At 32.5% G+C, this 27,309-nt stretch overlaps 3 protein-coding genes across 3 annotated transcripts; all 3 read left to right on the forward strand.

Moving 5' to 3' along the window:
- The first annotated feature begins 1,467 nt into the window (after positions 1 to 1,467).
- LOC140058760 (uncharacterized) lies at positions 1,468 to 11,563 on the forward strand. Its single transcript, XM_072104495.1, has 9 exons — positions 1,468 to 2,067; positions 3,074 to 3,199; positions 5,907 to 6,061; positions 6,717 to 6,900; positions 8,133 to 8,249; positions 8,732 to 8,845; positions 9,115 to 9,261; positions 10,316 to 10,414; positions 10,930 to 11,563. Exons 1-9 carry the CDS (start codon positions 1,986 to 1,988, stop codon positions 11,169 to 11,171), a joined length of 1,266 nt encoding a protein of 421 aa, XP_071960596.1. The 5' UTR covers positions 1,468 to 1,985; the 3' UTR covers positions 11,172 to 11,563.
- A 1,206-nt stretch (positions 11,564 to 12,769) lies between these two features.
- On the forward strand, positions 12,770 to 18,403 carry LOC140059125 (uncharacterized). The gene is made up of 4 exons (XM_072104966.1): positions 12,770 to 12,932; positions 13,545 to 13,688; positions 15,874 to 15,972; positions 16,427 to 18,403. Exons 1-4 carry the CDS (start codon positions 12,854 to 12,856, stop codon positions 17,098 to 17,100), a joined length of 996 nt encoding a protein of 331 aa, XP_071961067.1. The 5' UTR covers positions 12,770 to 12,853; the 3' UTR covers positions 17,101 to 18,403.
- A 675-nt stretch (positions 18,404 to 19,078) lies between these two features.
- On the forward strand, positions 19,079 to 24,469 carry LOC140058822 (serine protease inhibitor dipetalogastin-like). Its single transcript, XM_072104568.1, has 5 exons — positions 19,079 to 19,169; positions 21,726 to 21,786; positions 22,247 to 22,393; positions 22,509 to 22,607; positions 22,982 to 24,469. The coding sequence occupies exons 2-5, from the start codon at positions 21,726 to 21,728 to the stop codon at positions 23,239 to 23,241; spliced, it is 567 nt and encodes a 188-aa protein (XP_071960669.1). The 5' UTR covers positions 19,079 to 19,169; the 3' UTR covers positions 23,242 to 24,469.
- Positions 24,470 to 27,309: the final 2,840 nt, after the last annotated feature.

Consider the following 27,309-nt stretch of genomic DNA (forward strand, 5'->3'; position numbering starts at 1 on the left):
GGCTGCAGTCGCGTGCTGAAGTTAGTGTTTACCGACCAACCGACCGACATAGTAAGCTGTAGAGTCGCGTTGCCCGCAACTAATCCCCATAAATAAATCGAATTGCATAATTCTTATATTTCGTGAATAATAGTGATTATCCACCACCTACTATATACCTAGTCAAAGTCAATTTTGAAGGTTTATATCAACGTCACTATCAACAAGGTCATATACATGGCCACAGTCACGTGCTCAAGTGTTTACCGACCTCAAATCGGATTAGCTTTTTGCAGCATATGTGCTCACTCAGTTTTGTTTTTATTTATTTCCAAAATATAGTATAATTTACTGGCTGAAATTCAAATAACAGCGAACAATTATGGCTATGCAGAGCCCATGTGTTGCGATTTTAATAATAAAACTCTCTTCAAAATACACAAAGTAAAACTGAGTATTATATATTATTAGAATTGACAGTAGGAAGGTCCCCTGAATAGGATGTCCTTGTCCAAATATCAATTTGACGTAATATAGTTCGCATATTTGACATACAGTACATGTGTCATTTATGAAAAATGTTCTGTATCAAAATGTAATTTTCAGGTCCGAGAAATAAAAAAATATTATCAGGTAATACGTCATCTGATTTCATTTTATTTGTCTTGTTAAAAGGGTAGAACGCATTTTTTTTATATTAAATTTGTATTTTTTCAAAAATTATAATTCATAATTTTGGACATTGACATTTTGGTAGCTAAAAGAATTATTGTTATTTATTTGGCAAAAGTTCATAAAAGTACATTTCACAATTCATCTTGCCAGGAGCAAGTAGGCCTAATAGGCATGAGCCCAAACAGAAAACTGCTCTTACTCCATCATTACTTATAAAATACAAAAGTAAGTAAGCACAAATTAAGTAAAAACAAAACAAAGTTATAATGATACACCAATTAAAAATAAGGTGCATTGAATAAACAATTACAACTTAATATTTTGAGATCAAATGTTTGGAGTTGGGCTTTAACGTCTGAAATTGTGGCACATTGTTTAATTTCATTGGGAAGTTGCTCCCATAATCTAGGGAAAATAACAAACGATGAATTTAAAAATGTATTGGTCTTAGCCTTCCAATGTATTAACCGCCCTTCACACCTCTTACTTGATTTCACAAACTCATTAAAGGATGAGGGACAGAGGCCATGTATTATTTTAAAACCAAATGTGAGTCTAAACACTTTAAATATATCTTCAAAAGTTAAAATATTCTGACGTTCTTAATAATAATAAATAATTATAAGATTATCCTAAAACATAATTATACTTCTTCCAATTACTAAACAGCGGAGGTGAAAGCTGGTTTTATTGATTATTCGTTTACACAAATATTTAATGCAAACTAGTAATAGATGTATTGTGGTCAGGTAGAAAATTACTGTCAAATTGTCACGTATGCTTTGCTTACCGTCACGGGGGCTTAGTAACTTAGGTTGAGATAGCTTCCTGGAATCGGAAGCTGTTCTGACGTTTTTAAGAAACGGATATTTAAATACAAGTTTTGAGAAGAATACAAAACAAACATCTCTTAAACTTGAATCAGTAGACCTACTAAGAAATCAACAATCATCGACTTGAATCAGTAGACCTACTAAGAAATCAACAATCATCGACTTGAATCAGTAGACCTACTAAGAAATCAACAATCATCGACTTGAATCAGTAGACCTACTAAGAAATCAACAATCATCGACTTGAATCAGTAGACCAACTAAGAAATCAACAAACATCGACTTGAATCAGTAGACCTACTAAGAAATCAACAATCATCGACTTGAATCAGTAGACCTACTAAGAAATCAACAATCATCGACTTGAATCAGTAGACCTACTAAGAAATCAACAATCATCGACTTGAATCAGTAAACCTACTAAGAAATCAACAATCATCGACTTGAATCAGTAAACCTACTAAGAAATCAACAATCATCAGGTAGCACGCAGTACTAATGAAGAAGACATCTACGAAAATGAGATCTTTGAGTATTATATTATCTTTATCTATTCAGGTGCACATCGCTATTGGACAAGGTGGGTGATTGGACATCAATTATTATTAATACTTTCAGACAACTTATTGTACTGTATGTCATTCAATAGGCCTACTACTAAATTTTAACAGTAAAATACAAAAATGTTGTTTCTTTCTAAACCATCCGTAAACATATATTTGGGAAAAATTAAACGACGGTTCGTTTTTATTGTTATGTTATGCATAGGTTCTTTGATCTGATACAAAAGTGTAGCCTTACACACATTTAACTGTGGATATTTGCTTTCCAAAACCATCCGTAAAAGTATGATGGAGCTTTTATTTTATGTGATGTATTGCTACGGTTGTCTAATTTGTAAATCGTACTATTATTCACCATATGGAAATAAGCTACCAAGCTTCTATAAATGTATTTCTCTGTGTAATCTATATATAAATTTTAGATAATTAGTTATTGATGATTTAAATGAATTTAGGTTCAACGGTTTTCCGATCGTGGTATACACTGTCTATAATGGATGTCGATGCTGAAAAATACAAGGATGCTTCGCATTTACCTATCTCCTTCTACGATAATTGTTTTATTAGCTGGAAACCGGTTAAACAGCTCGAGATCAGCTGCATCAAAATGTTGAAGACAAGCCGATTTTCTTTAAAAACTACTATTTTGATAGATTTAATAATACGTTTATAAAAAAGGATTGCTTGGCGATGAATGGATCTATCGGTTCCCCAGTATAAGTATTTGGTATAACGCACGTAGGTACATTTATGAGCCCTTGGGGGATAAACTTAAAACCTTTGACAATAAATACACATAAACCCTTTTTTTTTTGGCTATTTTAAGCGCAAATTTCTTGTGTGGGGGTACAAATAAACTTTATTACTAGCAGCTGTATTAAATCGCAAATATTTTACTGTGTTTAGTGCAGTATATTATTTATACAACACAAAAGCGAATATTTCGTTACGGATAAAGGATATATTAAAACTTTTCCTATTTTCCAAATAAATTCAAATTAAATCAAAATGTTATTTCTACAGATTTCAATGCGTGTGGTAACCCTAATCCTTGTCAAAATGGAGCAGAATGTATAGGTATTGTCACAGGCGATTACACATGCCAATGTCTCTATGGATGGGCCGGGAAGGACTGTGAAGTGGCCACAAGTAAGTATTTACATTTATTTCTAGAAATCTCTCATGCTATTATATATATTTGAATAAGTAATTTTAAGAATTGTTTGTGACGTCACTTTATCGGACTAGGATGAAAGAATGTCTAAATTCCTTAACATGTGAATTTATGGTCATTGTTTATCTTGCGCAGTAAAAATTGGCCTCAAAATATCTCGAATTTCTTTCAAAACGCACTATAGACTTCTATCTAATTTGATAAATAATAAAATACTGATATTATAACATTAAACACATCGGCGGTAATATAAACTTCTATGTCGGGTGCATCAAAACTAATTAAAAGCTTTATTTAATTATGTATTTATAATTAAAAATTAGAAGAAGCATGGAGTTTGCACTCTTTCTTCATGTTCGAAAACGGAACTGTCGCGAGAGGGCGTGCGAACTAGGAAATCTATAAACGAAAAAAAAATAATTTTCTAATACATTTCCTACTATGGGACTTTGCTTAACTCACTACAGTATCTTGATAGAAACCATGGCAAATAGTTATTTTTTAGAAGATAATGAAACATGTATTAACGAAAGTTGAATCCAAGTTACTTAGGCCAACATAAGAATTTTGAACGAGTGCTGGATATTCCAATCATCATATTCTCATGATTGGCCAGGTTCTCAAAAAGCGCGATTACGGAAATAACTGAACATGACATTCGGGGAAATATTCTATACTATAACTGTACCGACCCTACGATTTTAAGTCAGCAGCACATATTAGGTCTACAATAAAAAATAATTTTAAATATTATTTTTTTTTTTGTCTTGTGTGAGTTCATCTCACGTTTATTTAAATTCTCATTGGTGAATATATTATATACATATAAGTACATTTGTGACAATTAAAAGTAAGTGTTTAAAGTAGTTAAAATACAGCTATATTTACATAATAAGATACTTGAATTCAGTATTAACCATATTTGTTTTCATTAAAATTTTAGATACGATGTTAATTAAAATGTAAAAATGAAAAATGGTGGTAAAATACATTATCAAAATTTTCTTGTTAAACTATCTTATTTGTGATCTTATTTGTGTTCGAGTAGAGAGGCTATAAACTCAGGGGAGGAAAATGTAGTATCCTCCCTTTTCACCAAGATAAAAAGGATGAAATGAAAAAAGAGGAATGCAAAAGTTTGAAAGTTAGATATTTAGAATGATAGCATGCAATGATATATTTAATGAAAACCTTAAGGTTAGAGTCCATACACTGTGCAAGTCCAAGATGCGATTTTGGCTCTGTGCGTATGTGAGACGCTTCATACCCGATGTCACCTTGGTACAACTACTACTTACAATTTGTATTTACGATATAAAATATTGAAAATATAAAAAAAATATATATATTGGACAAATACAAATACATGCAGATAACATTGACATGTATACAATATGAATATTGCAAATATAGAAAAATATATATATATTAAAAAATAAATACCAATAATTACAGATTTCATATAAGTTATTAAAATTGTCTAAAAACATAATCAAGAGTTACATTTAAAATCACTTGAAATAAAAAAGGGCTACACATTTATATTAAACTTATACAGCATATGTCACACTAATATAAAATACAATTGTAGATAGAGATCTCCAGCACATATATATTTTAATTATTCAATAGGTCAAATATCCTGTCTTTACTATTTTTCCATTTCTGATCAGCAGTATAAAAGTTATGCGAATACTCATTATTTATGAGGTTTATAATTTCATTTTTAAATAGCCCCCAAATATTTGCAGATTCTTTTTTTTTCTGTCGTTTCTAGTTCTTTATATATTATGGAGGATTTATATATACAAAAAGTAAAAACTGAAATTAATTCGTTTACAAGTTTGTTTGTTGTTCCCAAAATTACATTACCCACTTTGGAATGTCTTGCTGTACTGTAATCTCATTTGGAAGACACTGAACAACCAGCATATCTTTAAACTTTTTCCAGACTGGTTGAATAGTTTTACATGCCATTAATAAGTGTTTTTCATTTTCTATATGATTCTTATACACTTATTACATTTGTCTGTTGTGGATAATTTCCATCTTTTAAACAGAGCGGATTAATTGAATACTTTGCAACAATAAATGCAATACCTGATATATGGAAAGAACAAATAAGGTTGGAAAATGCACGCATAGATATACAATTAAGAGAACATAATATATTTCATAATAGGATAAGATCGTCTTACTATTATAAGCAGTTTATAAATGATATATGCATTATTCCAAATCCTCAAATGAAATGGGAAGTAGAATTTAGAGATGAAATCATTGACTGGAATGAAATATGGAATAGAAAAGTATGTAGAATGAAACACATGGAAAGTAGCTCAATTTAATTTTAAGTTGTTACATCGAATCCTTATAATTATGTAATTTTAAATATTAAATGAATAAAATCAATTATACTCATGGAGTATAAAATCTGTTTGTATTAGGCCTAAATTAATCAATAAAAGAAATAGTTTTATCTGTAATATCAAATATATACAATCAGCCAAAAGCCAAATATCCAAGTTTAACATACTGCTAAACTATTTTCTCAATGACATGGTTTACTGAAGGGGGACAGTTAAGGATAACATTTTAATATACACATTTATCTTGGCATAATAATTGATAATTGTTTATGTCTTAAGTTGTTAAGTTAATTTACTTTTGCTTAACCTTTAGATCAAAATTGCGGTTATAATTTATTCGCAAGAAGTGGAAATCTAACAAGCCCTAACTATCCGGGTAACTATAGTAACAGTGATGAATGTCATTACTATGTACGTGTCCATGGTGCTAAGCAACTAACATTCACTGTAGAGATGTTTGACACAGAGGTACGTAAAATCGAATTCAAACATTTTAAATATGCAATGGCTTAAAAGTAATAGTAGGCCTAATAGCGCAACAATAAAAATAATAATGAAACTTGTCAATAAATCCTTCTCCTAAACGTTCCTTAACTAACAAATGAAAAGAGCCATACCCTACTACATATTGTGCTCAGTCAAGGCGAACTCTTGTCTGGACATGGAAATGTGCACATTTTTGATGGCACTAAAGTTTATTAAATTGATGGTGAGATGCTGAATAGGAAAGTTTGCTTGTCCAAAATTGCCCTCTTACACTAAAAATCTCTATACGACACCAGAAAACTCATAATAGGAACTATAAAACTGATGTTAGTGTTCCAATTTAAAATTAAAACCAGCCATAGCATTATTTTAGGTGTGAAAATTAATAACGTTAATATGCAGTACTTGCATGGAGATTGCATCCATCCTTACACTAAAAATGTGTAAAAAAAACACCACTCAATAAAACAGGATCAAAATACTAACTAAACTGAAGGCCATTGTACATTTTGAAACTGTAAAAATTTAAAACCTGAGCTGCAATATGTTAACACAACATAAAGGTCTGTTTGAATTTTTGTACACAGATTTTACTACTATTATTAAACTTAATATTATTCATATTTTCTAATTGTAGTTTTCAAAAGATGTGTTACAGTACGCCCCTGGTGTTCGATGGAATTTTAGTGCAAATACTGCACTGGACGGAAACTTGACAACAGTTCCAGGGCAGTTTACAGTTGAAGGAAGCGACGTGTGGTTCGTTTTTGAATCCGATAGAAATATTGTAAGACCAGGATTTTTAATATCTTACGTAGAGAGTAAGTACACACCAGAATAATGTTATTATACATGAATTAACGTCATTTTTAAACGATAAATTTAACTATATTAGCCTCCATGAATGCACAGCCAATAACAAATCATTTCATATCCTTGCTGCCTATCATTGGTTGATATCTTATTACGTTTATTACTAAGTTTGTTAATTAAACAGTAAAGGTACTTTTATATGGTTGCATTAACAACCAGCTCACTTTTATTTTTTCTGTAACGCCGTCTATAAATTGTAAAAATATAAACAGATTGCAGATTTATTTTATTATTTTTTTAATGTGATTGAAAAATTGTTTAACATAAAAAGTAGTCTTTCAGACAATGATTTTTTTCTTTCTATTCTGTTTTTTTTTATAAGGGAAAGAATTATTTTTGCTCGTCTTTTTAGTGGACGCGACTCTATAGTTCACTATGTCGGTCGGTCTGTCGGTCTGTCTGTCGGTCCGGTATCACTATGCGTTTTATCGCTTTCTGACCTTATCTTGATATCAGTCAATTTTTCACAGTATATTCCTTATGGCTAGGAATCGATGTGGTTATGTTTTCACGGTGCGCAATAAAAAATTACGCGGTCTACTCACGATTTAACGAAATCACGTTTGTAATCATATCTTCACAACCATGAATCACAATTAAATAAAATTTGGTACTCATAAATTTCAGGGCATAAATCATCATATGGCAATACAATTACGTGCGTAGCGCATGTAACGCATTCGTACGCGCGCTTAAAATTTTCAAAATTTATTTTCGATGAAATAAGGGTACGTTTCAGGCAATTTTAAGCGTTTACAAAATTGCCATGAGTACAGGTTTTTGCGTGCGCGTCAAATGTTATCTCACACTCTTTTTGCCCGATTTCTGTTTTCTTGACTTACTTTTCAACTCGAAATTACCTTATACGAGCACGTCAAAAGTGACAGGCTACTCACGTGTAAATTAAAAAAATATAAATGATTTTAAACATTTCAACATTTTTAAACATGTTCAGTAATTTCGGTCAGTTGGTAGGTTGGTCGGTCGGTCGGTAAACACTAATGAGCACGCGACTGCAGCCATCTATATGGCCTTGTTTTTGCTACAGAAGTGAATAACAGTAATCAAACTGTAAAATGGCCTATTCAAAGTATGATTTTATTAAAACAATATTGTAATTTACTGATTTCTATAGTTACAAAAATAAATATTTTAACAGTCAATATTTTATTTTGATTAGCTAATCCAAGTAACTGTGCATCAAGTTTGTGTCAAAATGGTGCAGTTTGCACTGATCTTACAAACGGATACTATTGTGACTGCCCAGCAGGATATGAAGGATCGAATTGCGAGATTGGTAAGTTTGTTCTTTTACATTGAAACGCACTTGAATTAATATCAATCAACATTTCAACTCTTCTCATACTACTCGTTTTCTTCACTCTAGTCTACCTCACTCACACTCTCACTCGCTCAATCTTTTCATCTTAACGTGTCTTCCTCTTCTGTGCTTGACATTAAAACTGCCCTTAAGATGTAGGCCTAACCTATAATTTATTACACTTTTATTAATTATTATAATAACAATAACAATAATCATAATAACAATAATTACAATAATTTAAAAAATAAGAGTAATGACTATAATTTTTATATGTTTTAAATGTAAATATGTTTGTATGATGTAGTATGTTTAAGCGGATATTGCCCTTGATGGTATTTGCAGCAATAAAGAAATTGAATTGAATTGAATTGAATTTTAAAACAATCTACATAGAGCATTACTGTGTATGTTCAAAGTGTATAATTAAATTTAGTGAATTATTGTTCTTCTTTCAGACACTAATGAATGTGAAGGTGTTGTGTGCACAAATGGTGAAGTGTGTGTAGATCGTGTAAATGGTTACGTATGTCAATGTCCATCAGGATTTACCGGTCCAAATTGTGCTGATTGTAAGTTATTTTTAATGTTCGATGAAAAAAAAATAAAATACAAATATTATAAAATACCAGCTAGTGTATTTGATTGGTTTGATTTTGTGTAATATATAGTGGTATTGGTCATTTTGTCCCATTACGGCAACAGTTTTGTCCAACAGCCGGCTAATTGCCATATTTCAAGATTTTTGTATAAATGACAAATACATAATATAATAAATAATATAAATGATGCGACATCGAAAAGAACTTATTTTAATGAAGTAGTTTGTATTTAATTACAGCATGTATGAATACAAATTGTCCAATTCGTCTTCGTCCAAAATGTGGCAGCGATGGACAAACTTACCGCAACAGATGTTACCTACTAAACGCTAGATGTATGGACCCAAGTTTAACTATGGTTTCAAGAGGTGCATGTCCTGGAAGAGGTACTAATGACATTGATTTGTTTATGAATCAACGGTCATTCATTCATTTATTTTTATTCACAAAATACTCAGTTTTTAATCCTGGATTATTAACATTTACTTTGCTTTTAGTATAATCTCTTTTGTAGATTAACTTTATAATTTCAGGAGTTATCCAGGGAGAGAATCTATTTTTTATTCTTGAATTTTTTATAGGCCCATGTTTATTACTTAAATTTAGAAAGCAATTTTTAAACGTACCCCATGCATTGTCAACGTTATTAATATTGTGAATATTTTGTAATTTCTGAGAATGGGAAATATCATGTAAAAATGCACCTTCATCAAAGTTGTTATAATCTCTATAATATATTGTTTTATGTTTAGCTTCTTTTTCCTTAAATTTTAAACAGCTGTAAACCATAAAATGGTCGCTTAAAGCTATTTTAGCAACACCACTTAAATAGTACTGATCTGGAATTGTTGTTAGTATCAAATCAATACAACTTGATGAGTATGACGTAACTCTTGTTTAATCATGAATCAACTGGGTCATTACAAACATGTTTTCGATCATATTGATAGGATTTTTCGAGAGGTTCTCATTTAAGACATAATCAATATTAAAATCGCCGAGTAGTACAATTTCAGTGTTTTCCATACTAACTTTTTCAAGTAAATCAATAATTAAGTTAAAATATTCATAATTTGCCTTTGGAGGGCGGTATAAACAGCATATTAAAATATTTTGAATTTTTGTCCTAATAGCTCCAGCCCTACAGCCTCCAGATCATTTACATATAAATCAGATCTTTCTTTATAAGATATGGTATTCTTAATATTTAGGGGATACCCATATTAAAGAATACATACCTGTGAAACGAAAAGAAGAACCCGGACACACATCGCGTCGGTCTTAGATATATTTCATAGACACACACACATAAATTATTTAGCATCATAATACAATAGATTTTAATGATGCAATAATATTAGTTAAAATGGCAATACAATGTGCGTATACACATGCATTTCGCAATTGTCACGGTGCATTTATTTATTTTTGTTGTTAAAGGACCTATCGCAATCATTGGTGGAAACCAGCGCACGTGTATTACAGGTGGGGATAGTGACAGTAGTGATTCAAGCATCGAATTTACTCAATGCCCTGCAGGTATGTAGATCACAAATAACTTATTCTATCAGTTATTCTATCTTTCAACTTACACTTAAACCCAGTTACATTTAGTACCAGTTTCCGTTTCCAGTTAATCGAATTATTGATATGGTGATGATATAATCACTTCTCTTTTTTTTTCTTTGTTATATGTATTAATTATTCTTGTGAGAGTACTGGAACCTCTGTGCAAAAACCTTTTTAAAGTAATGTTTTGGTTATGTACTAGAATATCTATGTCACACCATCGCCTGTGATAATGATATTTCAGCACTCCACTTCCAATGTGTAGATTATCTGCTGTATGCAATGTTTTGCTGAAACGAAGAAATAAAAAAGTCTTTTATTTACTATTATAGTAGTAAAAGGTGTAAGTATTAAAATAAACAAAAATAAAATAAATATATTTCTCAGCAACGACCCACATTTCACCATTTAAAAAATATAGAAGTCGATTCCTCCTAACTAGTAGTAACATTCTGAATAAATAGTTTTTCCTTCTTTTTTTGTAGAAATTACTACTGCACTACCAAATCCGATTGTGACGAATACTCCAACTCCAGAACAGTGTATTGATAACTGTCCTTTAATTTATGAACCTGTATGCGGTAGTGACGGACAGACCTATCCAAACCTTTGCAAATTAGACGTCGTGAGATGCTTAAATGACCCAGCACTAATTGCACTTTATGTCGGAGAATGTGTTGTTATGACAACTCCTTGCCGTGGAGATTGCTCGGCAAATGCCCCATGAACTCTATAAGTTTATAAACAAAGCAAGTATGTAAATTATAACAATTATTATAATGCTATGCTATTAAATTTAACATTGATGTAACATTTTTTTCGTTTAGGCCTAAATCTGTATTTTCTAAATTGTAAATTATATCAAAAGTATAAAAAAGTAATATGTTTTGCAGACCCTTTAGTATAATAAAATTAGATAAGCGTGTAAACTAAACAAAGTTTTTATACAGTAGAAAACGAACCAAGGGTACCGCGCATCAAAAACACATATATAACACATCTTTCCTATTATTATTATTATTATTATATTAATACTGCATAAGATCTCAATCATTCATAATTATAATGTTTCTGTATGGTTTATCTTTAAATGCAATAATAAAGTTCAACTTAAATCAACTTCTTGTTTCATGTTTATTTATGTATACAAACTTCAGATGGTTACTCAACAATTATAGTACGTATTCAACATTATTATAACATTTGGACACATTTCTTTCTGTGATTTACATACGTACTTTACTTTAGTTGTACAAACGCCTGGGATTTATAAATAGTATTGTCTGCCCTCCCTGAAAGCCCAGGTCGTCAACAGTAATGTGACAACACATTATTAATAATTTTATAGATTGTATGTGTGAAAAAAAATGTGGGGTTCGATAACCATGCAATTATGAATTTCCCATCGGAGTTAATTCCCAGAGTGACAATAACTTTTGACAAATTTAAATTTATCAGGTGGCTTTAAATTAATTATACATTTTGCACTTTCCAGTTATTTACACCAATGTTTAGCCTACAAGTTAAAATATACGCCCTACCCTCACAAACAATAACACGGTAGTTTTAAGAAACGTAGCGTTTTGTTAGCACGAAAATAATGTCTCAAACAGCTTTCCTGAAAATCAGCAAACTCACTCATGAAGACAGTGACATTTATTTACTTTAATACTAAAAACTAGGTATCAACTAACATTTGGGTAAGTATGATATCAAGGTAATATCCAGGGTATAACATTAGGCTACATTGGGTCGAACTGTGAGCGATGCCTGGCCTTCTAAAAAAACGATTACGTCAAACCTCGCCTATATAAGAATGAGGTAGGGGGGTATTTGTAAACGATACGGGAATAAAACCAAAAGCTGAACAACCTATATAACCCTGAACAGAATTCGTTGGTGGAGGCTTGGTTAAACCTATTTTACTGTTGACGTTGAGTTCCGTTTAGATTTCAAATCATAAAGCCTGTTTTACTGTCGAAGTCGTTGAGTTGCGGCGAGTTACGCTGCATTGCGTTGAGGGTTGTAGTTGAGCTGTACGTTTTTTTTCTCAAAAATTATGAATTTGAGTTGATTGTTCCCCCTTCTCTAAACAAAAAAAACAAAATCTTTCTTGAAATATACGCTTGTAATAGTGTTTGACTCAAATATACGCTACTGCTGAGTGCTATTGAACAGAGTTATAGGCCTACAGCGTTTTAATTAATATTAATACACCATAATTTAATGATTTATCAAACGACAAATGTTGACTGAGTCATTGTGTTGTTACGTAGAATGAGTGGAACCGCGTATTCCTAAAATGGATAGACAATAAAAAGAATTGTGATTGCAGCAATTGTGCACACACCAGCAGTATAACCAACCCACCAACACACCATATCGTACAATTATTAGCTACAGACTAGGATGATGGCAGTCATAAGGATGAACATTTTATTTTATGTTTTGACGTTTTTGATGTTGTCCGATGCTCATAATTATAAAGGTATGATCTCTCTTTAAAAATCCTGTTTATGTCTTCAAAACATTAATACTGTATGTTATACTTCTGTTCATGTTTCTTGAATTAATTTGTCTCTAAACTGAAATGTAAAAAAACGAGGCCTGCATAACGAATATATTAATGTATTTAATACACCAATATCTTGTATTGGTGAAACTGTTTTCTTCCGTTAGAAATGTATGTATTATTTTGAACTGTATCAAATATATAATATTATATACAAATTTGTGGCTTTATTTTGTATTGTTTTCACGGCATGATTTACCAAACTTAAATTAGTTCTCTAGAAAATTGAAATTATTCTATCTGGCCTTCCAAAAAAAGTATTATTTAATTATTATTATTATTTTAAATTATAATGGTATATTTAGGTATTTAACATTTCATACACTAATTTTAATTTCTCTTAGTAACCGATCCTAGATATTCAACTATCGCTACCTCATTCTCGAGGTACGGTAGTTTTTAACATGCACGATTGTACTTCATGCTTATATTTAATCAATACAAAGAAATGACAATTAACAATTATTTTAACATAAACTGGTTATAACATATGCAATAACATGATGTACATGATTAATGTATTGACAGGTTGTAGGAAGAACTGTCACAGCAGAAGTTCTCCAAAATGTGGAAGTAACGGTGTGACGTATCTAAACAGATGCTATTACATGAATGCAAGATGTGATGACCCTTCGATTTATATTGTTAGTAAAGGAGAATGCCAACAGTCAAGTAAGAGCAACTTGTATTTATTTAAATGTTATTTTGATTGATATATAATATTACCCGTGATTAATTATTCACGTTGCGCAATATAATATTTTAGTAATCCGTTTGATAGGCCCATATAGAATTATTTTAAGCTCCATGAGTATTACATTCTATAAACTGTAAATATGGTATTCTATATACTGACATTGTTTGCTAGCCGACAGGCAATAATAATATCATGAATGATTCCTGATTTCTGCATTAACCTGATCGGAGGAAAAAATAATACAGCCGTCTTCTCTTGGCCAAGAAAAACAAATAGACAAATTATTAATACAACAAAATAATACAAATATTTTGGGGAAAAAAAACAATTACAATATCGAAAGAAGTTACAAATTTGCTGAATTTTTAGAGTGAAATATTCGAATAGTTTAAATGGTCTATATCTATAATAATGGTGACGGGAATGGAGATCCGTAAATTAAAGTATACAGTACAAATCAATAATATTGTTAAATTGAGTAGTTTGATAAGATTTGTACTTAATTTTGGCCAACTTAAAGTTCACATTTTTAAAATTATGTTACATGTGGTGGTGTAGACCTCTCACAACCCTACCCTTGAAATCGGCTTGGCCCATTGAAAATTTAAGATTCAAATATCTTTTTAATTTGACACAACAGCAATTATAGAAAATAATAATAATTTGATTGTCAGAAGCAAACTAAAACACTGTATGACGACTATTTTATTTTTTAACATAAATACAAATAAATTAAAAATATAATTTTTAATAATTTAAAAGAAAAATAAGAGAGAAAAGAAAAAGAGAATTTAGGTATAAACAATTCTCGAAACTTACAAAAAGAACAAGGTCCCTTAAATCTGAGGGAAGACCATCCCAACGTTTACAGCATCTATGAAAGAGTGAGGATTGGAAACAGTCCGAGCAAAGGGTTGCCTGAAAAGAAGATCAAATGTGTGACGTAATATAGGAAAAAAGAAGGAAGAAACATCATAATCAATAAAACTTAATGTTTATGTTATTCAATTGATTCCAAATTGGAACTTTGATACCATTTTTACTTTTCTATCTATATCGGGTCTATATTCTAAAAATATTCTTTTCTCGGCCCCAACCAACACCCTCTCAGTCACTACCATTTCCACTGAAAACCAGCATCCACCAGGTCCAGGTGTATTCCACATTAGTCTCTCAAACTTTTATACAATTAACGTAATTAATTGGACCATCAAATGTATGGTTACCAAATTCGACACCTTCCATTAAACTAGTTACATACCTGGAGTACCGTAGTATTCCACGTGCAACACATTTCAGTTTGACATATCCCAGAAAACAATATCTTTTCCTAAATCTATACTTTAGCCAAATGTATATATGCAAAAGAAGTTAACATGTTTAGCATTACAAAATAAGATTGGTGGAAATAATTACAAGAAAAATTTATTACAAAAAAACGCCGCTCACTAAGGTCGTCGACACGCCGTTTAGAGGAAAGAATGTTTTGACAATTATTCAATGATAAATTGATGGTATTTTTTATATCCGGCTTCCTTCGACAGCTAGCCTACAACAGACAGACTATACTATAGCTGTCAGTGTCAGTCTGGTGCACACATTTTACACTATACATATAGACTTTCTGTTACCTGACGTGCTTTGGGTCGTAGTATAGACCTATAAATTAGTCGAGTTTACACATTTTTCAGTTCTGTCAACTGTAGTACTAAAGCTTCGCGTGTGATAACTAACTTCTTCCTAATACTCTGGGAATATAACTGCCTAAAGGCCCGGCACGAAAACTTGTTTGGGTAAAGAAAAATAAGAGCCTTGAAAATGACAAAGATTATCCGTATGAATTCGGATAACAAATTATTATAAAAATATTTCGAGTATTTTATATTTTTGTCATGGTAAAACACTAGGTATCTTGATGACTGTCACTCAAGCCCAGTAATGTATGATTGTTGGTGATTTTATTGCCAACTTTCCTTGTATCGCCAACCGTAAAACTATTTCCTATAATGATATTGTAAATATCAACCAATTATATGGCAACATTTCATTATTGGTGTGTTAGAATCTAGTACACTATGATCTGAAGGGAAGCGTGTTAACCAAAAAGCTACAGACCCCGTGTATCGGATTGGTAATGTACGTTTTATTAATTTTCACTAGAAATTGAAGAAGAGCATTCGAGAGTCAGACTGTGTTTAAATGTTGGGGGAAGTGATAGTGGCAGTGATAGTGGGGAAGCAATGTTTGTTGACTGCACACGTAAGTATCAATTAAATATTCGATTTTATTAGATTGATTATTTATGCACACTGGTATGACTGTATGAGATAATAATGATGTTTGGTTTCACAGTCAGTCTTTCCGAACAACATATAATGTGAGGGTAATGCTAATTGTTAATTTGACTCGGAAAGCAGGAAAAAGACATGACCAATACTATTTGTCCAGCGATTCTAGATTATCATAATTCGCTACATTTCGTGATGGTTATATGAAGCCATGAAGAATTCAATTCTATAGTACTGAATTAATAAATCTTAATGGTTATGTTATATAAGCATAAATAATTGTAATTCATTTTCAACTCAACTCAAATTTAAATGCTTATTATGATGTAAATCAACCATTCAAAATAGGTGCACATCTTTATTTGTTAATTGTTTTCTGATGGCTATGGTGTGTTGTCAATTTGTATTTCTTTCTTCCTCTTAAGATGTTAGCGGTAATAACCGAGATAGAAAAACAGGTAACTTGGGCAATACAGGGGCTGGTGGTGGTGGTGACGGCACAACCAACAACGGTGGTGACGGTACTTTCATCAACAACAATAATGGTGGTAATGGTGGAAATGGCAACAATGGTGGTAACCAACCTGACGGTGGTGATGGCGCTAACGGTGGTGATGGTGCTAACGGTGGTGATGGTGCTACCGGTGGTGATGGTGCTACCGGTGGTGATGGTGCTAATGGTGGTGATGGTGCTACCGGTGGTGGTGGTACTAACGGCGTTAATACTGGCGGTGAAAAAGGAAATGGGGAAGAGAATAATATAAATGACGTTACTCCGTCCAACGGTCTAGGTGGTAATGGTCGTGGAGACGTTGTAACTGACCCCAACAGTTATCCTAATGGTAACGGTGGCGTTACGGCAGATCCAGCCGGTACATTATCTTATCAGCGTGGTGAAACCACTAACATTAATTCAAAAGCGTTAACTGAAAGTGTTTGCCCTGATAACTGTTTAGCATTTGGCATCGCTTGGGTTTGTGGTAGTGATGGGATTGATTACAGCAACGAATGTCAATTGAACTCTATAAAATGCTCAGTTAAGCCTTACCTATACAAGGTTAGAGATGGCAGGTGTCCACCACCTCGTGGAGATATTTAGTATACTATGGTATACTGGATACATATACATACTTTCTGCGTTTGTTATTTGATGTGGATTTTTTATTATTAGATTAAGAAAGTGATGGTATGGCTTATATTTTGTTATAAAATGTCGTATTCAGCAGCATTGTTTTTTTATAGTGCATTATTCTGTTACATAAAAAAAAACCTGTTTTGCAACCCGACCGAAAGTGTTGTTTTTTTTATATTATTATTTATTTATCTGGTGCGCGTGTGTACAATTGACGGACTAGTGCTGTTGCGACGTACCACGCCGAGAATGTTAAAGAGTCGCTATTCAATCGAGTTTGAACAATACCATGAAAGCCCCCAAGTTGTCTAATGGTTAGGACAGCTGCATATCAAGCAGAAGATCCGGGTTCGAGTCTCGGCTGGGGCGACTTTTTCTCATTCTCACAGATTTCCTCATCTTATTAATTAATTAATTAAACTTCAGTATATCACCGGGCGGTTTAGAATTAATGTTCTTTGCTTTGTATCAGTGGCTGGATCTCATTGGAGATACAAAAAAAAAGCGAAAAACTAAATGAAAACGATAAAGTCAAATAGCCAGAAAAGTTAGCATAGCTTTCGGTCAACACTAGCCCTTCATCAGTCCGAGCAAAGGCTGGACTGAAAAGAAGATCAAATGTGTGACGTAATATAGGAAAAAAGAAGAAAGAAACCTAATGTTTATGTTATTCAATTGATTCCAAGTTGGAACTTTGATACATTTTTTACTTTTCAGCTTAATATTGGGACTATATTCTCAAAATATTCTTTTCTCGGCCCCAACCAACACCCTCAGTCACTACCATTTCCGAGTTTTGTCTCTCCATTATATTTGACATCGTGGTCTAAGTATCTCTTATGAGATCCCGCTTCATGAATAAAATACTGAAAGATGAGGGCAAGTAACGTAGAACTAATGAGTGATAATGATTGGATTTTTCTGATGATGGCCACATTGGGAATTAGACAATTATCATGTAATCACTACTGTAATAATTATTTCTCTCACTATTGTAGTATTAAAATTATTGTTGTGAATAAGTATACACCACTTTACAACTAATTGTGAGAAATCTTAGGAGACGATTCTTGCAGGGGAGGAATGTGGGATGACGCTATTCGTTACTCATCGTATGCATGAGTAATTTATAGAATTATGACGTAACGTTTTATAGTAAGAGGGCATCGTTATTAATACATTACAGATGTTGTTGTTAAAATGTATTTTCGTCCATAATATTATTGAATGACATAACAATTCTATATCGAATAAATAGTAGGTTAATCTATGTTTTATTGATATTTCTGTGAGCCGTTATTCAGACACCATTCTTTCTGAGATTTTCTCTAACCTTTATGTGGCAAAACTCATCTCATTCCTTTATAAGAATTTTCAAATATTTCGCTGTGCTTACTAAACAACTGATCAAATTACAATCAGGTTGATCTTGCAAATGTTGATATAATTTAAGTTAAATATTTTGCCTTGTTTGTCCAATATAACCTCACTCAGTACTACCATCCAATCAAGTAAGCGTGTGTCTCTAGTCAGTATGGTGAAATATAACTATCCATTGTACACAAGCCTAATAAAGATAAATGTATACGTCCTCTTATACGTATAATAATTCACAGGGCGGGATATTTTGACATGTAGATAGAAAACAATACCACCTAGTGATATATTGGAAATTAATTTTATTGATTTGTGAAGATAAGAAAAAACTGTGAGCGTGGGAATAAAATCATTACTCTCCAATACAGTAGACCAATATCATTATTTATATCACAATTTCTTCAAGTTAAATGATGCACTATATTAATAATAGTCTTAAATTGCCCCTTATACACGTTAATAGAATCAGTTGTTAATTTAATTTCCGTCGTTCGCGTGTTCAAGTGGATAATACGACTAACAACCAATCCGTGTGTATCCTGATCGTTTCCGTTAAACTTGAATTTAAGAAGCAGCTTTAAAGAATGTTTAAAACTTCTGTAATCATATTACTAGAAACCACTTGGACGCTAACACAGTTACATTAAAGCATAGTAAAGGTAAGTGTCACTGTTTTGTTGTCGATATGTTTTAACTTTCATGTTATTATAGATGACACCGAGTCAATGTATTTAATGTGTTAAATTAAAGAAGATAGAGATTATAATATCACAACGCTTTCCTGATTAAACATGAAATATGTTTTTAATGTATTACAAAACTACGACATGCAGTTTCATAATACTGTAAAAATATGCAATATAAAGATAAAGTCCATCACGGTTTGTTTTGTTTTTCTATGATTATTATAATACAATTAACATGTTATTAGGTGCGTGTGTTTTTAAATACTAATGTATCACAATGCTTCAACAGCAGATACGATCCAGACAACTTTTAGAAATATAAAAGTAGTAGTTGTTTAGATCAGCAAATCGTAATACAAAATGCTGATTAGGCTTGAACTGATATTTCCAAATATGAAACTAAAATTACGGAAAAAGTCTAAACTTTACACTCGATTTCCAAATCAATAATAATATTTTTATTTTCTATTTTAATATATGTATAATCTTATAATTGTAAATAAAAATAAATATACAAAGACATTTATATAGTTCTACAAAACAAAATTTCAATTGCAAAGAAAGCGGTTTTTATTATTAAAATCAAATAATAAAAATCAATAATAATATTTGTATGTTATATTTTAATATAGGCCTATTATATGATATCTTATAATTGTAAATACAAATAAAAATGAATATAAAATACATTTATATATATAGTCTTACAAAAACAAAATAAGAAACAAAAACAACAATTTCGGTTGCAAAGAAAGAGGTTTTATTATTAAAATGATATGTAACAAAACTGAAATGGATATAAAGGTGAGGAAAAGTCTCAGTGCAATGAGTAAAACATGTAGACTTTAATAACAAACCATCCTGCCCAAAACAGAACAATATGAAAACAAATCGTGGAAAGCGTAATGTCGGAATGACGGAAAGGTTTCAAGAGAGAGAGAGATGATAAACAAATAGTTACAAAATATTTTAGATATAAAATAACTATATAATACTACTTACTATACTAAAATAATTGATGATTGTTACTACATATTTGCATGTTTTATTTTTAAGCAATATATTATAGTTTGTATTCAGAATTATGATAGGTACGTGACATTATATTGACCACATCCCCAATAACAAGTATGTGGCGCTGTAGGTACGTGACATTATATTGACCACATACCCAATAACAAGTATGTGGCGCTGTAGGTACGTGACATTATATTGACCACATACCCAATAACAGGTATGTGGCGCTGTAGGTACGTGACATTATATTGACCACATACCCAATAACAGGTATGTGGCGCTGTAGGTACGTGACATTATATTGACCACATACCCAATAACAAGTATGTGGCGCTGTAGGTACGTGACATTATATTGACCACATACCCAATAACAAGTATGTGGCGCTGTAGGTACGTGACATTATATTGACCATATACCCAATAACAAGTATGTGGCGCTGTAGGTACGTTACATTATATTGACAACATACCCAATAACAGGTATGTGGCGCTGTAGGTACGTGACATTATATTGACCACATACCCAATAACAAGTATGTGGCGCTGTAGGTACGTGACATTATATTGACCACATACCCAATAACAAGTATGTGGCGCTGTAGGTACGTGACATTATATTGACCACATACCCAATAACAAGTATGTGGCGCTGTAGGTATGTGACATTATATTGACCACATACCCAATAACAAGTATGTGGCGCTGTAGGTACGTGACATTATATTGACCACATACCCAATAACAAGTATGTGGCGCTGTAGGTACGTGACATTATATTGACCACATACCCAATAACAAGTATGTGGCGCTGTAGGTACGTGACATTATATTGACCACATACCCAATAACAAGTATGTGGCGCTGTAGGTATGTGACATTATATTGACCACATACCCAATAACAAGTATGTGGCGCTGTAGGTACGTGACATTATATTGACCACATACCCAATAACAAGTATGTGGCGCTGTAGGTACGTGACATTATATTGACCACATACCCAATAACAAGTATGTGGCGCTGTAGGTACGTGACATTATATTGACCACATACCCAATAACAAGTATGTGGCGCTGTAGGTACGTGACATTATATTGACCACATACCCAATAACAAGTATGTGGCGCTGTAGGTACGTGATATTATATTGACCACATACCCAATAACAAGTGGCGCTGTAGGAACGTGACATTATATTGACCACATACACAATAACAAGTATGTGGCGCAGCTGTATCACAGAACTATCAAAAGAAAAATTAACAAGAATCACAGATCACAGTATCTCGGAATCAGGTGGTTCAAATACACCAAATGAATACTATTTAAAATTCCTTGCATATTTTAAATATTACTATTTAAGTTAACAACGCGTTGTACGTATGAATATGTATATATTATGAATATTATATTTATTTATCATTTATTATTTATCATTGTCTGCAATTATTACCATTTCCTTGTCGTTTTGTCATTTTATTAAATAAACACATGTCTATTTTTGTTCTAGATGGGAAAATTACTGGCAATAACAGTATCACTATGCATCATCGTCGTAGTAGAATCAATATGTAAGTCGTCTATTATTAGGGTCAGGGGATGTTGATGTATTATAAGCAAAGTAGTATTATTCAATAACCAGAACAAGTTTCGTGGGAACAGGATACGATGACGCATTTAAGGGATTTAAAAGTGTCGTTACTAGTAAAACACAATCACTGTAAGTCTATTAAAAGATTTTCCAGAAGAAACTTCTTTCTACCTCTAACTCTTACACGTCAGTATCTAAATAGATTTTGCAAAATGCAGAGTCCAAAAATATTTAAATTCACACTACTTCATCTACCAATATCATGATAGACCGTCATATAGTGCATGTATCTGGCTCGATAGGCCCTACAGGTCATATGTGACAATGATACACATGTAGCACACTGGACAAATTGTGCTGCATGTCGTGACGTAGTTTGGCTGTACCTGAAAACCAGCCATAATAATAATCTTAAAATTGTATGCTATTTTGTTATCTAGTTACATGTGACAAAATCTGCCCAAGACGAAGAGTTAGAGTTTGTGACCAGAACGGTGTTCGATATCGAAATCTCTGCGAATTTCAGAAGGCAAAGAAGTGTTTTGGGGGAGATCCACGACTAATCAAGAACAATTGCAATAAATTTGGTAAACTTGCTTTTATGTATCTAAATTAACATTATCACTATCATAATCCTCATCATTATCATAGCATCGGATTATCAAATAGCAATCTCTATTATACTACTTTTTCTGATTATAGAACAAAATCAGCAAGTTAACGTAGCAAACTGTGCTTTGTCATCAAGTGAAGAAATGCCAGCAGGATGCCGAAGGAAACATGGCAATAAAAAGATACCATGTAAGACACTGTCTGTTATTAATAACAATTATTTCTATCTGTTTTAAATGTTTGAAGGTGACATATTAATCTACAAACAGTACCATGTAATATGTTTTATGTGGAGCCAAAAACGTATTATTGTTTTAAATAGATATTTCCTGTATTTTGCATGATTCTGAAACAGTAATCTGTTTTATAATTCTTATAATCTTTTCAATGTTTGTTTTTCTTGTTGCTAAATTGTCTCTTTGGCACTAATAGGTTTCAGGTGTCTATAGATAATGTTAACACTTATTTATAGAGATATGAAAATGATAGCAAACAAATATTCTTATCTTTTTTATTTAAAACAGAATATATGATGTTATCTATTTCCATTCATTCTTATTTAGTTGTGACTAAAGTACCAGTGATTCCAACAACCGAAGCAACCGCAGGTGTGTACTGTGAAGAAAACTGCCCTCTAGTATTCGAACCCGTTTGTGGAAGTGACGGAATTACTTATCCATCGAGATGTGTTCTGGATGCTCTGTCATGTTCAAGAGAAAGGGAAGCCATCCTAAGTGGACAGACCAATCACATCAAACTAATACCTGTATCCGTCGGTCAATGTCCAATTCCTTCTGCTAATCCAACACCGATAATAGGCTAACTAAAGTTAACATGAAAATGCAGCTACTGGATAGTTGCTAATAAAATTGAATGGTTTTCTTTGTAAAAAAACTATAAATCTAGACTGATTGTTATCCTAGATTCATTTAAATAAAATAGGCTAAAAGCCCATTCATACTATGACTATAACAATCGACGATAAATAGATAAACGTATATTTTACATGCATAAAAGAAAAAAGGAAATTTAAAAAGATTTCTTCATTCTTCATTTCTTTTGTTTTAAGTAGGGAAATGTATATTTATCTAGTAAGTAATCGTTGATTGTTACCGTCCTAGTATAAATGGCCTTAAGTTGCACAGTAATTGTAAAGTGTTGAACTTCTGTCTTCAGTACTACCGTATTAATTGATTTACTTGCCTTCAGCATGAATGTTTTCAGCTGCTGACAAGGCATTACGAGCCCATTGAAAAAGTAGCCACTATCCCTCTAGTGGGACATCTATTTCGGTAATGCATGGATGGACATAAATACAAGGGAAAATTGGTAATTAAATAATGTTATTCTTAAATATTAAAATATCGGTTAATTAATATATGTTTGAAGTTGAAGTTAGGTTGACAGTTGGACGCAACACAATATGGTAGACGCACAACGTATCAAAGCAAAGCTCAGTAAGAAAATACCCTTGCGTGTCACAAGTGAAAACCGCAAAAAGGCTGCAAAATATTTCAGGAGGGTAATCCACGGAGTGTTGACAAAGTGCGAAGCAGCGAGGCAAGTGCGGTATGCGAGGCAAGCGCGGTATGCGAGGCACGCCAAATATTTGTGTGAGGCATCATTTTATCTAGTTTACAATTTCAAATTATATTATGCTATATTATAGGCCTAATAATCAATTATTCAATAATTAATTATTTTTATAATAGGCCTAGCGTATCTAAATAGATTCGTGTATACACTCATCATGTTGTTTATTTTTATGTAATGATTGTTTTTTTTTTCATTCAAGTCATATCGTTTGAAATTTGTCTGTCAATGTCGGTGATTTCCTGACTCGCACTTTTAGGAAATGATAAAATGCCTCGCATTTTTTGATGATGGTAAAACGATGCCTCGCATAAATGTCTTACTTGCCTCGCTTGCCTTGCCTGCCTCGCGTGCCTCGTTGCCTCGCACTTTGTTACTACCCTAATCCACGTGGTATTTCAGCAACATTGTACCTACTTTCTGTAATTCGTTCCTTTGCTTTTGTAAATTAAATTCATAATGCCAAATAAAAAATCTCCTCATAACATTTCTCTAGAAAAAATTAAAAGGTATATATAGGATTTATTTGTCATGATATTGAACGATTTAGCACCTAAATTATGTTCATATACATGGTCTAAAATTGGATTTACCAATCATGTTCCAAAATAGGCGCCATTTTGAAATTCAATATATTGACCGCCGCCAAAAAAAAATGTAGTATAGTACCTGTGCTCTTCAGTCCGAATCCTGTATTTTACTACTAAATATATAATACTGTAGTAGTACGAGGTACAAATTGTGTCATGACGGACATCCACTCAGACACCAGAAAAGTTTTAAGCTCGATATTTGGAAAAAGGGACGATCACTCTAGCGGTAGACCAAGTCCACTAGCAGGAGTCTCTCTGGGAACATCGTCATCAGCAGTAAAGCTAAAGAAACATAGAGTGGCGGGAAAGATACAAACCAAAGACATCCACTGGAGGTAAGCGGAAGGTAAGACCAAAATGTAACCATGTAGTCAAAATGAACGACTTAACAATTAATTTAAGAAACGGAAAAGATTATTGAGGCCACCTCAATTCATAGTCTAATGACCTGTCACCAAGCAAACTATGAGGATGGTTAATATGTCTTAATATTACTTATTACAGACAGGCTATAAAGGCTCAGGCTAAAAGCTAAAAAAAATGTACGTACTGTTATTGTGAATTGAGCAAGCGTGACGAACATTACCTTGTTTGGTATTCTACGCGTAAAGTTCGCCCTCAATGTGTTACTATACCCGGTCCGACTGTGACTAAGAAATGGTCTAACAGGGGTGGCTTTAGTAAGACCAACCATCTGATAAAGCCGGCTTTAATCTGGGAGTTCAGACTATCTGTTTTATATAGTAATTTTTCATTTAATTTACGCCACACAGAATATATCTCCTTCAGACATGCACAGACTGTTGCTCTCCAATACACTGTATTTCACTAGTTCCCGGTCCTCAGGAATTACAGATTTATAGTGGCCTGGCTAGGTCGCTTATTGTTTTTTCTGACCTTTTTTTATTGTTGTTTGGCCAAATAAATAAATGAAAATGAAATTAAACTTATAGCGGCAAAGTTAGCGTCACCTGTAAATGTAGGTTCGCCAATGGAAACGGTGATTGCAAATACTGATAAAAGTAAACTTGAGGAGAAAATTGTAGAATGAAAACTACCACTTGAGTGAACACTAATAATTGATTGTTAAATGATGACGCCCTCTATTTGATTGTATTATTATAGGCCTAATTACAAGCCTAATATTAGATTTATTGCATAACCTAGAATTGATTATGATAGAATACTATATTTTACTTTATACGCCTTTTTCAACGACAAGGAGGACATCTTCGATCGAATACAATCCATGCTGTTCAATGAAGCAAAAAGGACAATTTACACAGACGAACCGGTATGCGAAAAAACGCGCAGCTTGTTCTCTGTATCTATCGTGAGCTATCAACCACCCGCCGTCCGCTCCGTGTTTTTTGTAAACTAGATGGTACGCGACCATAATAAAGTTTGAACGGGCTCTGTGATGTTATCTAACTTCTAGAAAACCAAGAATAATGTATTTATGCACTGATTGATTACGGCAGAAAAGCTTGGAAGAGAGACGGGAATGTTCCATCAACTCATTTGAATAAGAGAGACGGGAATGTTCCATCAACTCATTGGAATAAGAGAGACGGGAATGTTCCATCAACTCATTTGAATAAGAGAGACGGGAATGTTCCATCAACTCATTTGAATAAGAGAGACGGGAATGTTCCATCAACTCATTTGAATAAGAGAGGCGGGAATGTTCCATCAACTCATTTGAATAAGAGAGACGGGAATGTTCCATCAACTCATTTGAATAAGAGAGACGGGAATGTTCCATCAACTCATTTGAATAAGAGAGACGGGAATGTTCCATCAACTCATTTGAATAAGAGAGACGGGAATGTTCCATCAACTCATTTGAATAAGAGAGACGGGAATGTTCCATCAACTCATTTGAATAAGCGCATATTCTAGCTATTAAAATATTTATAATTTCTGTATTTTGTTCAACATTATGATGTTCTACTCGAGCTGTTTAACCGGATTTCAGCTATTGAAAACAATTATTGTAAAGGGACGTGTTATTCTGTGCGGGTATCTTTCAGCATCGACATCCATTAGATAGTGTATACCACGATCGAAAAACACCCCTATTCGAGGAAAATCGTTGAACCTAAATTCATGTTAATCGTCAATAACTAATTATCAAACTCAATGAGTAAACAGGTTTACATTAGTTGATTAAATCAGTAACGAAAGTACGAACCAACTTTATATACTATAGAGTAAACATTCTACAATTTTGCCATTACATATATTTGTATAAATGTAGGCCAAGATGATCATAACATAGATTCTATATTGTTTGTTTTTCGCTTACCGTTACAGCTTCTTTTTATTTCTCTCTTTCGTAGCGTAAACCACCACTTTCTTAATATCATAATCAATACATTCAACATTAATCAGTAATATTTTTCTTTTAGTTACACATCTTCATATATGTTATTTCTTTATATTCTATTATTTTCCTCCATTTTTTAGTTTTTGCGCCGCGCCTTTAGGCAGTTATATTCAAGAGAATGGAATCATTAGGAAACTGTATCACATGCAAAGCTTTAGTACTGCGACTTGACCGTTTTGTGAATGTGTAAACTCGACTAATTTATAGGTCTATGCTCGACTCAAAAGCAAGTCTGAGAAATCTAAAATCAAAATACCTATACTTGAAGATACGGTATTAATATTTATCCAGATAGTAATGAGAATAATATAATATA

Source organism: Antedon mediterranea, chromosome 9, assembly GCF_964355755.1.
Source record: "Antedon mediterranea chromosome 9, ecAntMedi1.1, whole genome shotgun sequence".
In the NCBI taxonomy this organism is placed as follows: Eukaryota; Metazoa; Echinodermata; class Crinoidea; order Comatulida; family Antedonidae; genus Antedon; species Antedon mediterranea.

Coding starts and splice junctions, on each gene's coding strand:
- LOC140058760 (XM_072104495.1), top strand. CDS start 1,986: ATGAAGAAGACATCTACGAAAATGAGATCTTTGAGTATTATATTATCT. Junction 3,200..5,906: donor GGACTGTGAAGTGGCCACAA/GTAAGTATTTAC, acceptor CTTAACCTTTAG/ATCAAAATTGCGGTTATAAT. Junction 8,846..9,114: donor CGGTCCAAATTGTGCTGATT/GTAAGTTATTTT, acceptor ATTTAATTACAG/CATGTATGAATACAAATTGT.
- LOC140059125 (XM_072104966.1), top strand. CDS start 12,854: ATGATGGCAGTCATAAGGATGAACATTTTATTTTATGTTTTGACGTTT. Junction 12,933..13,544: donor CGATGCTCATAATTATAAAG/GTATGATCTCTC, acceptor ATGTATTGACAG/GTTGTAGGAAGAACTGTCAC. Junction 15,973..16,426: donor AATGTTTGTTGACTGCACAC/GTAAGTATCAAT, acceptor CTTCCTCTTAAG/ATGTTAGCGGTAATAACCGA.
- LOC140058822 (XM_072104568.1), top strand. CDS start 21,726: ATGGGAAAATTACTGGCAATAACAGTATCACTATGCATCATCGTCGTA. Junction 21,787..22,246: donor CGTCGTAGTAGAATCAATAT/GTAAGTCGTCTA, acceptor TTTGTTATCTAG/TTACATGTGACAAAATCTGC. Junction 22,608..22,981: donor TGGCAATAAAAAGATACCAT/GTAAGACACTGT, acceptor ATTCTTATTTAG/TTGTGACTAAAGTACCAGTG.